The sequence below is a fragment of the Lutjanus erythropterus genome, chromosome 18, assembly GCF_056507025.1.
Source record: "Lutjanus erythropterus isolate fLutEry1 chromosome 18, fLutEry1.hap2, whole genome shotgun sequence".
Taxonomy (NCBI): Eukaryota; Metazoa; Chordata; class Actinopteri; order Lutjaniformes; family Lutjanidae; genus Lutjanus; species Lutjanus erythropterus.
Window position 1 is genome coordinate 20,976,909 of NC_139334.1, and position 16,865 is coordinate 20,993,773.

A 16,865-nucleotide genomic window follows, 5' to 3' on the forward strand; every position below is an offset into this window, starting at 1 on the left:
GTGGGTGATTTTCTCTGGTTAGACTACCTCCTTAATCAAATTGCTGAAATCTGCAAAGCTGCATAAATGTCATCCAGCTTGTTGCCATTTTCTCCACACTATTTTTCATGGCTGTAGCGAGGCCGCTAGCAAGCCATGGAGAAAAATTATATCCCAATTTTTAATCCTGCCTACAGAGTTCTGATTGATTGATTGTTTCTCCAATCTGTGGAACCAGACTTACAGTACTTGCTGAACAAAGTGGAGATGGCCAACAAATATTCCATGTAAGTGGCTCCCTGCCGCCATGTTAGTTTCCTCAACTGGCCGAGAAGTCTATCTCATGTGAGTCTGCGTTAAGTTGTGTTACATTGCCTATTCTGTGTTGTTTTTACATAAATTACATTTGGGCCACCAAAATACCACCAAATTTAGGCACTTGGTAGCCTGTGGGACAACCTCACAATTCAATTCAGAGAGCTGTTACACAGTTATAAAACAATCACTGATACATCTTGATGCATCAAAATGTTTGATTTGATACAGGATTTATTTTTTTCTCACTGTGTAACTACTTGCTTCTTTTAAAACATAGTGTATTTGTATTGATCCATAATTAGTTTAGATAGACACCACTTTCATACAGTGTGGCTCTTGTCCAGCTCCCTTTTCCCTTCAACTTCATTAAAAGTCAAAACTCTTCCATACGTTAGCTGTTAAGCCCGGCGGGGCTGGTCCGATCGTATCCATCTGCAGTTGCTCACACTCAGCCATCCTGACCAAAACTCAACAGGTATCCTAGTTTAGAACATAACAACAACTCACATGTTTACATCCATTGTGTTTCACCGTCTGAGGGAACAGACATATCCTTTAATAAAACATTAACTTTCAGATTTCCGACAGGCTGATGGAGATCCTCCTGCAGGATTATTGTAGTAGAAGCCTTTCTCACACTTACAAATGTTAGTAAGAGTGTGTGTTTGTGTTTGTGTGCTACACAGGATTGCAGAGACGAACTGGAGGTCTGACAGAACCTGACAGAGGACACAGCAGGGAGCCGTCTTGCTCTTATCAGACACTGGGTCATGTTTGGACTGTAAACATCCTGCTGACTGACTGAATGAACCCCTCTTGATCTCCAGAATTAGAGATGATAGAGAAAGAGTTCAACTGTGACACTCCAAACAAAGCGAGCTCGGGCACTTGAAAAGCTAGAATAGAAATCAACTGAAAACTGCAGAAAAGTGAAGACAGGAGAGCAGTTTTTCTGCTACTGCACTCACTCCTCCTTCCTCTAATCCAAACACTTCCACTCTTTAACCAACAAATCTTCAGAGCAGAGCTGAACCTCCTGATGACAGCTGATTACTTTCCAAAGTGTCTGGTAGTCAGGCTTTACAACAGCCACAACTTTACAAGCATTTGGCCGGCGGCTGGCGGTTATTTCCCGAACTTGAGGGGGAAGCACCAGAAGTGATGAGTTAAATGTTAAATATTCATCTTGGCTGCAACTGTAGCCAACCTCTGATGACACAGAGTGAGTGGACTGAATGTTTACCAAATACGCTGAGTAATCTCATCTGTCTTTACGCACACACATAAACACACAATCACCCACACCTGTATTTCTAACTGAATCACATGCTTTAATTGTCTCCTCATGCATCAAACCCTTAAAAAACACTGCCAGGAGAAGAAGAAGGGGGATGACAAAGCAGTGAAATCTGCACAGTGTTTGGTCAAAATATCTTGTGGCATGGCTTCTTTTGAAGATGAAAGAGGGACGACAAGTTTAAACAGCCACAGGCTCTGTTCATTTTACAATATTTATGCCAAATCAGAGTCAGGTCACATCATCAGTTCAAACATGCGACAGATGCTGTCGTTTAAGATGAACAAAGAGGGCAAAGACGTACTCAAAATACAGTTAACTCTAACCCCTCTGCGCTCGCTTCTGAACCTCTACCCCGTCATTTAAGTGTTTTATGATAAACCTGCCGTCTTCATTTAAACATTTTAGGGTGTATTTGGTTTGCCGTTACCATGGCAACAAAGAAAAAGCTTTAAATTCACTGTTCTGGCTCTCTGCTACAGTTTCAAGGTCTTGGTAGTGAAGCAAAGGATGAGATTGCACACAGAACCGATGTTTCCCTGAATAGTGGCTGTCCTCAAGTTCTGACGAACTCAGCAAAGTGGACAAACTACCGTTTCAGTCTGGCATGGACGTAGTTTCAGTGGACAACAGCAGAATTTACAGGGACCCTTATATTACACAAAAAAAATAACAGCCCAATCACAATACAAATGAATAAAATCGAAAGAGACTGATCCCATCTGGCCGGATTGGAAGGAATTTTCAATCGGATTGAGAGGGCTGGTGTTTGATTATCTGTTCAATAGGAAAATAATAATCATGTAAACACTGATTCCAACTGTTTCTCTCTTACTGGAATAAATACAGTCTATTGTTTCTGTCCATAGTTGCTCAGCATGAGGGTAAATAATGTGTCATGAATGAGCTTCAGGCAGGCATGGTACGTTTTTTTACACGGTGGTAGCAAAACAGAACTGGCCAGAAGTGGATACAACTTTTCTATTAGAAACCTTAAAATTTTTAAAATGCTTATATTGTTCCCAGGATATGAAGCAGGACCATGCTGAAAATTTCTAGGCAGAACAACTTCTTCTTCTTTTTGTTCTGTATCTGGCAGATTAGATGCTTCACAGCAGGTGGAGCCACTTACGTGTGTCAAAAAAGTTATGCTCTAATTAATGCTTTGAGGCATGTAAGCAGGCTTTTTATCACATCACTTTATTTAGCTAAGTGACAAGCTTCCTCATGAATGAGGAGTAAACAAAGATTAAAGATGAAAGAGATGGAATACGGTCAACATATCTGACCTTAAAATTGATGAATCTGATTTAATAATGATGGAAATCTTGAAGATATTAAATTACATTACATATTACATAAATTACATTTCTTTTGCACCTCTGAAACTGTAAGTTTTTGGACATTATGGTAGCTTGTGATGCTACAGTGACTCCCTGATTTTAATGTTTTAATGGTACAATCTGATTTAGTACATCACTAATTTGAACTAAGAAGTATATAGTAGTAATGGACTTATGAACAGCTGGTACAATCCAGACAACTAAAATCCTTATCAGGAGAGCTCTGTGTACGCAGGGCGATTTTCTCTCTTACCTTCTCTGCCAGCAGCTCCCGGATTTTCCCCGCCTGGAGCCGGAACCTCAGCAGCTGCATCTCCAGACTGATGCAGCGTTTCTGCCAATCCACGCTGGCCACCCTGACGGCTCCTGACGCGCCGCCGCTCTCCAGCACGTCGGCCATGGCAAGGATTCAGAGCTCTGCCTATGGACTCAGACTGCACTGAAGGACAGAAAACACAAATCTACTCAGCGCTAAATGCTTATATGTATGGTTTGTATGATTTGATTTAATTGTCAAGAGAAAAAGAATAACTTTGTCCTTAGTTATTAGTTAATAAGAATGCAAATATCTGCCTAAAGAGAGTGCATAAACATCATCACAGGCAAATAACCTTATGATGGTATTTCCTCAAGCAGTCCAGCTTCTGTTTTCATTTAGAGAAGAAAAAAAGTGACTTAACCTCTACATATGCTCTTTGCTGACCGCACTTCCCATGATTCACTGTTGAAATGTGACTAAAGCAAACACTAATGATGAGTCCTCAAGGACATGAGTTTAATGAAAGCTTCCTCTCACTTTCTGCGTTGCTCTGAGACATGTAACCTTAAAGACACATACCTGTAAATCAGGCTTGAGGAGTAATGGATTACACGTGAGTGCAACCAGCTAATCTGACAGTCAGTTCATTATCATGGCCTCTAGTGAAAGAACTCTTCATTGGGTGGAAATTCATCAACATCATTTTGTCTTTAAATCGGAAAAGTGGAACAACATCACAGTACAGTGACAGTCCTGCCTCCAGCTGTGAAAATGTGGTCATCATCCATGAATTGACACCACTAACATTAGCTACAAAGACTAGCCACTAAGCTTAGCCACACAGACCAACCATCCATGTTAGCCACATAAACCAACCACTGACATTAGCTACATGAACAAACCACTATCGTTAGCTACATAGACTAACTACTGACGTTAGTTACAGAGAAAAACTAACGTTAGCTGCACAGACCAACCACTAAGATTAACTAAACAGACCTAACATTAGCGACACAGAAATCCAGTTATAGCTAGGTAACCTGTCAATACTACTACTATTTCCTACTACTTATGGCATTTTACGTGAAGCCTGAGTGTGATGTGTGAATGGTAAACTTAACAAAGTACCTTTAAATGTCCATAATTACAGTTAATAATGCATTTCTGCATAACAAAAGAATGTCTAGACAAACAATTTATGAACCTACAAAAAACATAAAATACTATATTAGGATAAAGAATTTGGTATTGGGGTAATCCAAAAGTAACGGAAAGTACACAAGTTGCCTTGCTTTAATATTGTGATACTTGGATTAGGTTAACAGGTAATCAGTAATTGTATGGAAATACACTTTTAAAGTAACCCTCCTAACCCCGGTGCAAATACATGACTCACAGCTTACAGAGACTGTCAGAGCCGGTAACCTTTCTTTCCTTTTTGTCCGCAGTCTCTCCACATGCCCACACACACTGAACAAAACCTCAGCAGGGAGGCTGTGTGTCAGTGGGGGAGTTGGGTTCATGCTTGCCGGCTCTCAGGCCTGCGAGCTACAAAGCAGGTCAGCGCTCTGCTTTTTAGCCAAATTACCTACTAACCCAATCCCCCTGGTCTCTCCCCACCTCCACCTCCACCTCCCCACCCTCCCACCCACAACTCCCTCGCCATGCAATCCCCTCTTAATTACAAGGCAAGAGTGAAACGGGATCCTGCGCAGCACAATAGTGTCTTTCTGCATGACAGTCCCATCACAGCTAGAAGAGGGGGGTCGTCAGCTCGCCGCGGCAAAGAAAGGAGGAAAGAATGTGTGAGGATGAATGGCCCGAGTGCTGAATGTGGGAATCTGGGGCGCTAAGGTTATTTTTACCTGAGGAGGATTGACGAGTGGCTATTTTTCTCTGAAGGGATACTCATTCACAAAGGTTAAAGCCCTACGGTGCAAACTCAATAAATGATTAGCTTAAGATAAAAGTGGCCACAACAACTTTGGGGTTATAACTCACAAGCACCCAGTGATGATGTTGAGGTGTGTGAGATTCTGAGTGAAAGTTTGCAAATCATTAAAGTTCGTAAATGCATTAGACAGATAAGTTATTGTCTCATTCTTAGGACGTCAAACACAGACGTCTTGAGTTGGTTAAGTGTCCAGAGCACACATGAAACATGAAACATGAAACTGTGGTGCTAAAGAGTTAGAGGGTAACTTTAGCCTGTATTTTTCAGCCTGGACCAGTATTGAATGCTCCACACTGTCAAATTTAAGTTGACTAAAAGTGCTTGTTTTTGCCTCTGACAGGCTCAGATTGCTATTCTCAGTGTCTGACAACATTATGGAAAGGATCACTACAGATATATACCTTTTTTTTTAAGAGAAAGATACATTTTGTTCAACCAGAAAAAGCTGTTTTGTTGCTGTCACCAAACAAATGTTGTGATCCATTGCGCTCAGAAAAAAAAAGACCCCCAACATACAAAAGTGCAATGAAACTGTCATTCAGGTTGGAGTTTCAAGTTGGAATATTGGGCAAGATCGATCTATCCTGAGCCAAGATAAGCACACGTCATGGCAAAATGGCAGTAGGGCTGGGTATTGATTCAGGTTTCTCAAATTAATTCAATTCACAAGGCTCTGATTCGATTTGATATTGATACTGATTTGATTAGGGACATTTCAGTTACGACACCAATTTTGCTTGGATAAGAAAAAGATTCTCAGAGAACCTCTAAAACCTCCAATCTGGTGCATTACTAAAAATATTAATGTTATTATGCTGTACATTTTGTGATTGTTGTAGTAGTGGAAAGACGTATAAGGTACCAGGTTATATCTAAAATTCTCCAGTTAAATGATTCTTGCATTTGATCCTTTTTGTTGCCAGATCTACAAAAAATGTGTATGGTTTTTCTCACAGCTAATCACCGTAAGTGTTCTTCGACCCACTGCTGTTGCTAAAGCTAGCTGTTACATAGATTGTGGTGGTTAAGTCAATCATGGTGTATTTCATGGAGTTGGCAGTTCAGCCTGCTGAGATGGTACCAAAATGTTCAAAAGTATCGACGTTTAAAAAAGGCATCAAATGACATACTCTATTGGTACAAGTATCACTTTAATGGAGCTGATACTGGGACTGGTATCATATATTTTTCAAAGATACCAAGCCCTAGTTGCCCACAGGGATTATGTTGTAGCTTAGTTTCACTTCGCTGCAGCGCTCTCCCTCAACAATTTCAAAAATTGTTGTCCACATTAGTCACTTAGACACAAAAACATGGGAAAGAATCCAGGTTGAAAAAATACCCTTTAAGCAGTATTCAGACAGAAAGACAGACAGACTCAGAGTGCAGCCAGACACCGTCAGCAGAACAGTAGACGTTCAAAGTCCAGCGACTATAACTGCACCATGGCACTCCCTACAATTAGCATGCTCATAAATACAGGCCTCGCAAACAAATTACAGAAGTCATGCATGTGGAGGTTTCTGCAGTCGACCGCTGTACCCAGGCCGGACAGTCAAGGTCCAGCTACCAACGTCTCTCTCTCTCTCTCTCTCTCTCTCTCTCACTCTGTGGGACAGACGGGAGAATATGAAGGTCAAGTAAAGCAGGACGAATGAACCCTGCTGCACCACACTGGGGCAAGCCAGGACAGGCAGGGCCAGAACAGACCAGGCCAGGACAGACCAGCCCAGAACAGACCAGGCCAGGACAGACCAGCCCAGGACAGGCGAGGCCAAGGCAGACCCGGCCGGGACAGATCAGGTCAGGCCCTCCTCCAGCTAACAGCTGGGTGCAAACAGGCCATTTGATGGTTAAACACTCTCAGCACTGCCATGCTAATACTCCCCAGAAAATCTCCTTTAGCACTCCCTGCATGTTGGACATTAGGTAGGTGTTACAGGCCATGCCAGCTGGTGTTAGGAACCCAACTAAACAATCAGCAAGAGTGAATATAGAGGGACAGTTCACCCCCAAATCATATTCTCTCTCTTACCTGTGGTGTTAAATATCCATCTAGATTGTTTTGGTGTGGCTCTTGAGTCCGCCTTCTCTCAAATATGGGGCTGGGTACCAAACTTTTTTTGGCTCTGACCAAATTACTTCAATACTACTGAGTATGCCTTATCATTTGATACCAAATCTCAATACCTTCAGAGGGAATCTCTAGGTTGTAGTTTTTTTTTGTTGTTGTATAATTGCTTTGAGTGGAAAATGCAATGTGAGTTTGGAGATACTGGCTGTAGAGATGTCTGCTTTCTCTTTAATATAATGGAACGAAACGGTACTTGCCTTGTGGTGCTCAAAGCACCAAAAAATACATTTGAAAAGCTCGACATTAGTGAAATCATGACTTATGAATCATGACTTTGTTGTGAACAGATTCATGTTGGAACTTTTTTCTGTCTACACCTGCCAAACATCACCGTACAGAAGGAAGCTTGCATCTACTCATGAAGGGGAAGTCACAGCTCAGCCAGCAGGACAGTATTAATGTTTCAATCCCTCACAAGCCTCTGGTCCATGAGTGGATATACGCTTCCTTCAGTGATATGGTCGGTAACAAGGTCTGTGAATTCTCTTGTACAACAGGGTCATGATTTCTGGAAAAGGGTCATTGTTTTTCAAGTGCATTTTGGGGGCTTTGAGCACCACAAGCCAAGTGTCATCTAGTTGCAAGTATGTAGAGAAAGGAAGGAAGGCGGTACGGGGTTGCAAAAGGCCATATCTTCTCTCTGAGCTGTTGTGCATAAGGATGAAATCAACCTCACATCACCAGCCTGTCCAAAATGAGGTCATTTTCACTGTGTGTGTGTGTGGGAGTAATGTAGCTTTTGTTACAGCTAAGATTTAAACTGGTGTCATTTTCTCCTTTTGCATGAGTATAACCCTCCATTGTGGGATGGTTTATAGAGACATAGAGGACAGTTTTCCACTGAGTATCCTGTTATATACGATCAGATAAATACTGTTCTCTTCTGCAGCATCTTCTCTGTCTGGTATATTATGCCAGTGCTGGAGACATTCAATTGGGAAAAAGCCGAGACGTTTCCAGAATCTGAATGTTAGATCCATGTTTGCTAAGACACGGGCCACCCAGAGCGGGCGGGTGGGCGGGTGGGTGGGTGAGGAGGAAGCCCAGTATGGTGAGTCCTCTCCTGGCTGCAGACAGACACAAAGGCCCTGGGAGCTTCTCTACTTCCATCTAGCTGCGAGAAGTTGCACGCAGCCACGGCCAGAGCAAACACTGGGGAAGACGACTGAATGGAAACGCCACCACAACTATCCCAGCAGGATCGTTTCTACTGCTGCCATCGCCGACAACTGCTTTCCACTGACTACACTGACAGTTATACAGCATTATTCCTCAGACTGAGTGAGATCTGATATCCAGCAAACAGAGTTTTTTATTCAAAATGTGGAAGCTATCAGAGATCATTATCAAACTGTTGGGCGGGACCTTGTGTGTGCTGTGCTTCTGTCTGGCTGCCTGACTGCATCTTTTCTTAGAAGTCATGCAGTTAAAAGTTTGAGGGGGTGTGTGCTGCTCTTGTGCTTCTCAACCGAGGGATTGGGACCCTCAAGGGAGTCGCGAGAAGATTTCTAGGGTTCAGTATCTAAAGGTGGTTTACCTGACAGAGAAATGGAAGGTGCAAGTGTTTCCAAAAGAAAAGAAATGATTTTCTGCAACATGGATTCGTTAGTGAGGAGTTAGGGATGTGCACGATTAGTCGACTACAAGATTAAACTTTGCCACCCTTCCTAGTTGGCACCAGAAATACTAGTCAGCTAAACTATTCATCAATATTTTACTGATGTACAATGCCAGTTGGCTGTTGCCTCTAAGGTGTTATGCAGCCGCTAACCACTAGTCAGGGCTGCGGTCCCGTCAGATGGCAGCTCCTCTCACCTAGCGCGAACGCCCCGATGGCCCACCCAACTCCGGATGTTGTTGTCATTTAAGTCAGACAGATGACAGCTCGTAAAACCAGTGCAGTTTGTTAGTATTTTGATGTAGGAAAAGACAATGTGATCCATTTTGGTCTAAAAAGGTGAAGCAGTTACTGAGTAGCTGTCATGTTTTGTAGGTTTGTAGGTGTGCAATGCCCGTATTGCACGATGCAAACTGCGACATGTTCCAGCAGCATTTAAAATATGGTTTGGTGAATGTAGACTGTGATTAACAGTTTCAAATGGTTCTTAATGCACAGTATTTTCTAGACAGTGTTTAACATTTTCAGTTAATACATTCTAGTCAATTTTAACTGCTGTCTGAGTGTTTTCTTACTGTTAGACTAGTCAACTGGTCTATAATTCGTTGCGAGGAACATCCCTAGCTGGGATCACAAAAACAAACCTGATTATTCTGGGGGTCATGATTCAAAAAGTTTAGGAAACGCTGCTCTAAAGGATGCAAGCAGCACAAGCCTTAAGTCAGTCCATGCATTCACTCGAACCTCCTCCATCACCACGTATTCAAACACACACACACACACACACTCCCCGGGCCGGTCGTAAATTTTCAGCGCTCTCTTACCAGAGCACAGACAGACACAGATGGGAGATGCACACAGAAATAGATTGGAAACAGACACACGTGCACACACACACACACATGCTGCTGACACACTGCTGAGCATGCAGCTGCGGTGATGTAAGTGATTAGGTGGTTCAGTGATATCATCCCCACCAGACATTTCAAATCCCCACTGTTGTTGTCTCTGCCGAGGTCTAACTTGGCTTCCCCACGTTTTGGCATCTAACCCCCCCGCCCCCCCAATCCCCTTCAAATCATAAAAAAAGATTCCCATCAAACAGCACAGGAGCATGTGTGTAAATCTGGGTCAGTCGCTGCAGATTGGTGTCAGCGTGGCAGATCTCCGTGTGTACAAAAGGAGACAAGGACAAATTATTGGCGAGCACGAGGAGTCAAGTATGGGTGTGTTAAATATTGCTTTATCAGCTCCTCTGCGGCCCCAAATGTTTAACAAAGGGGACCTCTGTCGACTCCCATCCGGTCAAGTAGGCCTCACACTTTTGTTTAAAGTAGTGCCTCACTATTTCGGTCCCATTTTACAACCACACTCTTACGAATAAGGGTTTCAAAGAGGTTCTTCCTGGAGGGCCAAGGTTCCATCCAGAACCATTTGCTTCTGTAAAACTCTTTTTTTAAAGAAAGGATTCGATAAGCATTCTTTGTAAGACTAGGGGTTCCATTAAGAACCCTTTACATCCAAATAAATGTTCTTGGAAGAAAGCTTTAAAGAAGGATTGTTGAAAGCAGCTAATTTCTCACTGTAAATTATTTGCAATAGATTTTTAAAATCTGTCTCATCTGCAGTATATGACAGGGTTCTTTGTAGACCCCCTTACAGAAGAGAAGCCTTGAAATATAAAAGTTTGCTTGGTAGAACCTTCTGGGTGGGTTCTAGATGACACCCTTGGATATAATAGGGCTCCTGGTAGAACATCCTGGCTAAAATCCAAGTAAAACCCTGGGAATTTAAAGTTTCTTGAAAGAATGCAGTGGATGGGTTCTAGATAAAACCTATGGATACAAGATGGTTCTTGGTAGGTTTTACATCAGAAACCTTGGCATTTAAAAGGGCTAGAACCTCCTGACTGTGTTCTAGGTAAAATCCTGAGAATATAAAAAGGTTCTTGGTAGAACCCGCTTAGTGGGTTCCAGGTAAAACCCTGGGAATACAAAAGGGTTCTGAGTAAAAACCTCCTCCTGATAAAAACCCTTGAGTATAAAAAGTTTATTGATAGAACACCCTAAATGTGTTCTATATAAAACCCTTGGAATGTAATAGAGTTCTCAGTGAAACCCCCTGGGTGGGTTCTTGTTAGTACCCTTACAAGGTGGAAAGGTTCTCGTCAGAAGCCCCAGAGAGGATTCTGGGTGGAACCGTTATACCTTAAAGTGTTTCTCAGTAGAACCTTTTATGTAGGGTTTGGGGTGAAACCTTTCAGAGATGGTTCTAGGTATAACCCTTTATGTTGGGTTGTAGGGAGAACTCTCTGAATCGGATCCAAGTGCAACCCTTGATAAAAGGTTCTGCCAGGAACCAAAAAGGGTTGTTCTACGGGGACAAGCCGAGGAACTCTTCATGGTTCTAATTATCACTTTTATTCCTCAGAGTGCGCAGCTGGGATGTCGTCCTATAAATAAAAGAGGGAGAATCTCCACATTTCTTAACCTTTGACTCTGTTCCTGGAAAACAGAGACGCAGTGTAAAAGGGGAGTGTTTTAAAACTTTATAAATAACCGCTTTCAACATAATTTTTATTGTTATCTTGTAATAATTCAGATCCAAAGGTAATTTTAACAGAGCAGTTACTCATGTTGGACGTTTAAAGCACTGCAGAGGCCATGCAAGGCTTCAGAATACTTTTTAAATCATAGCTAGACCTCACGTTTATTCTCTTAACATTTATCATCTTATCTGTCTTGTCTAACTCCCCCTCCTGTTTCTATCTGCCTCACCCTTCCTCCTCCTCCAACACCTCTCACTTTCCATCCTCCTGCGCTTCTTCTTCCCTCTCCTCCTGCAGCACCTTTCCCACCCTTCTCTTCCCTCCCCCATCTCTTCCTTTTCCTCCCACCTTTTGCCAACAAGCAAACCTGCAGCTCTCTCCCAGCTCAGCTCAGGTTAATGACAGGCCTCAGCAAACTGACCACACTCATTATCAGTCTCAGGCTTAAACACAGGCCCTGACATTCTTCTGTTCTGAGGTGTAAACATCTACCTCTGCAGCTCTGCTGTCCTGCACACACACTTAAAAAGTTTTGCAGCACTGCAGCGTATTTCTGGACATTTCTGAAGAAAAATGTCTTATTATAGTAGAGACATCCCTAAACAGACTTCGTGAGACGGAATATATGGGTAGTTCAAAAAATATGCAGTAAAAAACAACATATTTTTTAAGAAACTGTCAAAAAAGAATAAGTGAAACAAATCTTATTTAGCTATTCAAAATGCTTCTTAAAGAGACCTTGTCCTCAACTGGGACAATACAGCCCAGTGAGCATCTTTCAGTTGAAAAGACATTAAAAAGATGACTATGGTGACCGGTGAAAAGACGTTCAGAATTAGTCCAAAAGTGAAAGTTTATTTGCTGACTCTTTGAAGATGTTGACTGAACGCTCACATACAGACCATATTTGACAGGGTTTTGCACGTTGGACCCTAATTAGGAAAATTTCTCAGCTGAAAACCAGTAAAATCTTTTGGCACAGGTAGGTTTTGAACCTGAGACGCCAGAGTGCTCAATCTTTAGCCTCACTACTCAACTGCCCCACAACTAATCCCCACCGTCTCTTTGTTTATTTATTTAACAGGGACAGAACATATTAATTAACATCAGTGTGTAATACATGATGTAAATATGCCAGAGTTAGCAAAAATACATAAACATACATCCCATAAACTGACATCCCACAGGATCTACACTGTAGTAATGGTCCATACTTATACCTATTCATAACGGACAGCAGTTTCAAATGTGTTGACCCGTCCCTGCTGCCCAGGACGGTCCAAGGCACTGGACACTCATGCTATACAACAAGCTGTTTGACTGACACATCACACATACATACAACACAATACAAAGGATACAATGCAAGAATACGGTAAGTGCTGGATTGTTTGTCGCTCTTCATACTACGTCCCAGTGTATATACCTTTGGAAGTTGTAACCAAAACGCCCAAATACTACAGCAAGACGTCCTCTTTCTTTATTTTACTATAGGAATCTCTCCCATTTCGATGTCCTGGAGGATTCTTGTTGGCAGCACACAACATTTATAATTTCTGACATTTTATATGAAAAATTAAATGTGTTGAAATAACGTCTTCATGTAGACCAGATTTCATCTACTTGGGAAATATCACTACAGAGAAATATCCTCACAGTAGTCAATTTACCATTAGCTAAATTAGTTAGTTATGTTACTTAAATCGTTAGATTAAGTGTTAGCCTGTGTAGCTAATGTCAGTGGCTGGTCTGTATAGCTAACATCAGTGTTTGGTCCGAGTAGCTAACTAGTTACTTAGCTGCAACTTAGCTAGTTGCACTGAGACCCGTCAAGTGTCATAGTGTGTGTGTCATTCTGTATGTTAAAATGAAAAAATGTTAAATTGTAATCCTGCTAAATAATCCTTATTTTTACTAAATGTGTCTGTAATTTGATTTTGGCTGCAACTATCAATTATTTTCCCGATTAATCGATTGGTTGTTTGGTTTATAAAATGTCAGAAAATTATGAAAAATGTCAATAAGTGTTTCTCAAAGCCCAAGTTGACGTCTTGAAATGTAATTTTTGCCCACAACCTAAAAATATTTCATTTATTGTCATGGAGGAGTAAAGAAACCACAAAATAATCATAATTAATAAGTTAAAATTAGAGAACTTTGACTTTTTTCATTAAAAATGACTCAAACTGATTAATTCGTGATCAATCATTGCAGCTCTGACTTGACGACCTCTTTTTTTTCTGCAACTGTAATGGGATAAGGTTACTTTTTGGCATCTTAATTACGGAATCCCGTTACATGTAATCCATTACTCCCCTGGCCTGTCAGAAACAGTGTAGCTGGAGCTGGAGGGGTCAGGCTGATGTATGCAGCAGTGTGGACCATCATGATTTCTCCAGATGCACATTAGGCGTGCGCGTGTTGCAGACACACATTTCCCATTAAAGTTGACGTTTTTCTCCTCGGGATTCACATATAGACTCAGCAGCTTTAATAAATGTTTTCAGAGGAGCTCCAAGGACGAGCAGTGGCCAAGATTTTGTCCAAAAAAGGCCACAAGGAACAGGTGTGCCAGAGGCGCGCTGCTCAGTGGAAGAGTAACAACCGTAAAACTGTCGGTCAGCGAAAAAAAAAAAAAAAAAAAAAAGAGTTCAACCAGACTTCAGACTCAAAATACTCAGCTGCAGCTGCGGCTTTTGTCCCCAACAACCTCCTGCCTCCTGGTTAAATTTAACCTTTGGCGTCTGCATCAAACACAGCGCAGATATGCTGGACGTAAAGAGATAAATCGCTTTCTGTAGCGGAGCCTTCACGGCTACTTTACCTTGTGACTTTGTTGTGTCTCTCCTCCTCTGTCGGCTTTCTCCGCTCACGGACACCTTCCCCGGTAATTCGTCGCGACTCGGCTCATAACTTCTTCTCCTTTCTTCGGTCCGTCGACTTTCTGTCTCTGTGCTCTCATTCCTCATTCATTTCTGCGTTTGACAGTGGTTCATGTCTCGTCCCGCTGCTGTCTGTCCTTGTGTCTCTCCGCAGCGCAGACTTCAGTGGGACTCTCACTCTGAGCTCCATTCAACAGACTCATCCCATATTCCTTTAAAGGGCCCATTGCAGGATCAAATTTCTCCAGGAGTCAGGCCCCCCCTCATGTGCAGGAGCTGCTCAGGATATTGCATTAAGGCTGGCTCGGTTTTTTTTTTTTTTTTTCATTTGGGATGTAAACACAGTCTTGTGAGGATTTCTTTGAGCTGAAGGAAAAAGTCTGTTGCCCTACAGTCTCATACAACAACAGAGCCAGAGTTTATTTTATAGCTTGATACAATGGAAATTAAAGATCCTGTTAAGATGTTTTTTTAAATAGTAAAATACTTTGCATTATAGTTGGTTTAATACAAAAAAGTTTCTTGATGAAGTGAGTGAAATGAATTGAGGGTTGGTCTTAGTTTTTTAGTCTGCAAGATACTTTTGGAGTTTGACAGTTGCAGAATCTCCCAAACAATGTAAGTGAATGGTGACTCATTTTCAACATAAAAATATAACAGAAAAAAAAACATAAAATGCCTCCATACTGCTCATCTGGTGTAATCCAAGTCTCCTAAAGCCCCAACATGACAAGTTGACTAAATAAATGTCATGTACGCAAAGTTTTTTTCCCTAAATCTTCACTGCAGGTCCTTAGCTTGGAGCCACATTCATGTGCACATGCACACCGTCTGTACTGGGTGTGTGTGGTGTGACGGTGTGCAAACGGCAAGTTTGTGGTTAGTCAATGTCAGTATGCTAACAGGCTCAAAATGTATGCGCTAACATGCTCATATTAAGCCAATGGAAACTTTTCTGAAACTAAAGAAAGTAAAGTTTTTTAGTCTTTGGTTTTGACAAGATCAATATTTTTTGTTTAAAAAAAAAAAAAAAACAAGAACAGGGAATCACCAAAGTCATTAGGATACATGGTAATCTATCCAATCCAGGCATGAATATGATGATATTTTTCATTTTAAACTTAAAGCTCACTCTCAGTCTCATGTTTCCACAAACTTACATGTGTGTGTAAGTTGCTTATTGGAGCACCACTGGCTTCCAGACTCATTGTGATATTCTTGTAGACGTCTTAAATTCAGATTTAAGATAAGCAGAGAGAAACTTACACGCTTCAGCAGATTAATTTAAAAACAGCCTTGAAATATAAAACTTCACACACGCATAATCCTCAACAGTGGATGTCAAAAAGTCTAAGTAATAATAAGTAAAACATTTTTGAGTGTAGGGGGTGTTTCAGTAATTTGAGGCAGTCTGTTTATTACCTCTGATTAAAAATCAAGACCACCATGACTGAGCATTGAGAAGTCCAACATTTAGGTTCTAAGTAGTCTAATTACAGTATGTTTGTTTATTGGCAAGGCTTCCAGGCTGGGCTTTACTGGAATCAAAAGTTGTTAAACCACTGTGTGCAGCTTTGCAACTGTAATGAATCATTATCTGGGCAGTAAAAGAAATGTGAGGGGATAATTTGAGAACATTTGAGACCACACCAACAAAATACAAGTGCGTTCAGGTCCTCGTTCTCTAAACCTCAATAGGATTCTCTCAAATGTCAGAAATAGTTCACAGTGAAGCTGCTTTAATCAGCGGTGTAGTTTAGGAACAAATGGGGGCCTAATCAAAAAGGCAGACTTGTGGCCCTGGTGGGAAGATCGGTTTCCTCTCTGTAGTCTTCGTACATCTCCATCTGGAACATTTTATAATGTCTGTCTGAGCATTTAAATTGTTGCACCTCAATAAATAATTCACATTCGTTCACATTCAGATTTTCAAGTCATACAACAGAAGTACAACTGAGTGTCTCAGCATAACGCAGAAAACAAAATGTAAAATCTAATTATAATATAGCCTGAAATGGAACCATGGCATGATTTTCTTTTATAACTTTGCGTGTTAATGTAACAAGCATGCAGTGGTGTGACACGCCCTGCTGCATCCACTGACTGAGCTGCACAGAGTGCATGCATGAAGACAGAATCAGACACAGACAAAGAATGCACACAAATAACCACAAGTATTCCTCAGCTGCCGATCTATGCAGAAAGTGGATCAGGATGCTGTGTGACATGGAAATAAGATCACATGTTCACATAAATGCAACACAAATGCTCTGTTCAACCAGCTCCAAAGGGCATCTGTGTATTTCTATAGCCTGTTACACAGATGCTAGCTAGTTTCTATAGCCTTGCTTGCACAGCTGTGCTTTTAGCTAAATGCTAATGTCACAGCAGCTGTTCCTAAAAACACATCTACTCTTACTTCCTCTGTGAAAAACCTATAATCTATGATTATGCATTTTAAAAGTTCAACTGCTGGGCACAAGATGACTCCATCAATTTCCACATCACACACACAGAGCCGAAGTTGCACATA

The 16,865-nt window shown here is 41.5% G+C and overlaps 1 protein-coding gene across 2 annotated transcripts in view; it reads right to left on the reverse strand.

Annotated features, from left to right (window-relative positions):
- Positions 1–14,861, reverse strand: part of plekhh1 (pleckstrin homology domain containing, family H (with MyTH4 domain) member 1) — a 52,659-nt gene extending 37,798 nt beyond the window's left edge. For both annotated transcript variants that reach the window (XM_084742329.1, XM_084742328.1), the window contains exons 1-2: positions 14,275–14,861; positions 3,191–3,376 (exon numbers count right to left, since the gene is read on the reverse strand). In XM_084742329.1, coding sequence (XP_084598455.1) covers positions 3,191–3,337 — 147 coding nt within the window. In that variant the 5' untranslated portion in view covers positions 3,338–3,376; positions 14,275–14,861. The remainder of the gene's footprint in view (positions 1–3,190; positions 3,377–14,274) is intronic.
- Positions 14,862–16,865: the final 2,004 nt, after the last annotated feature.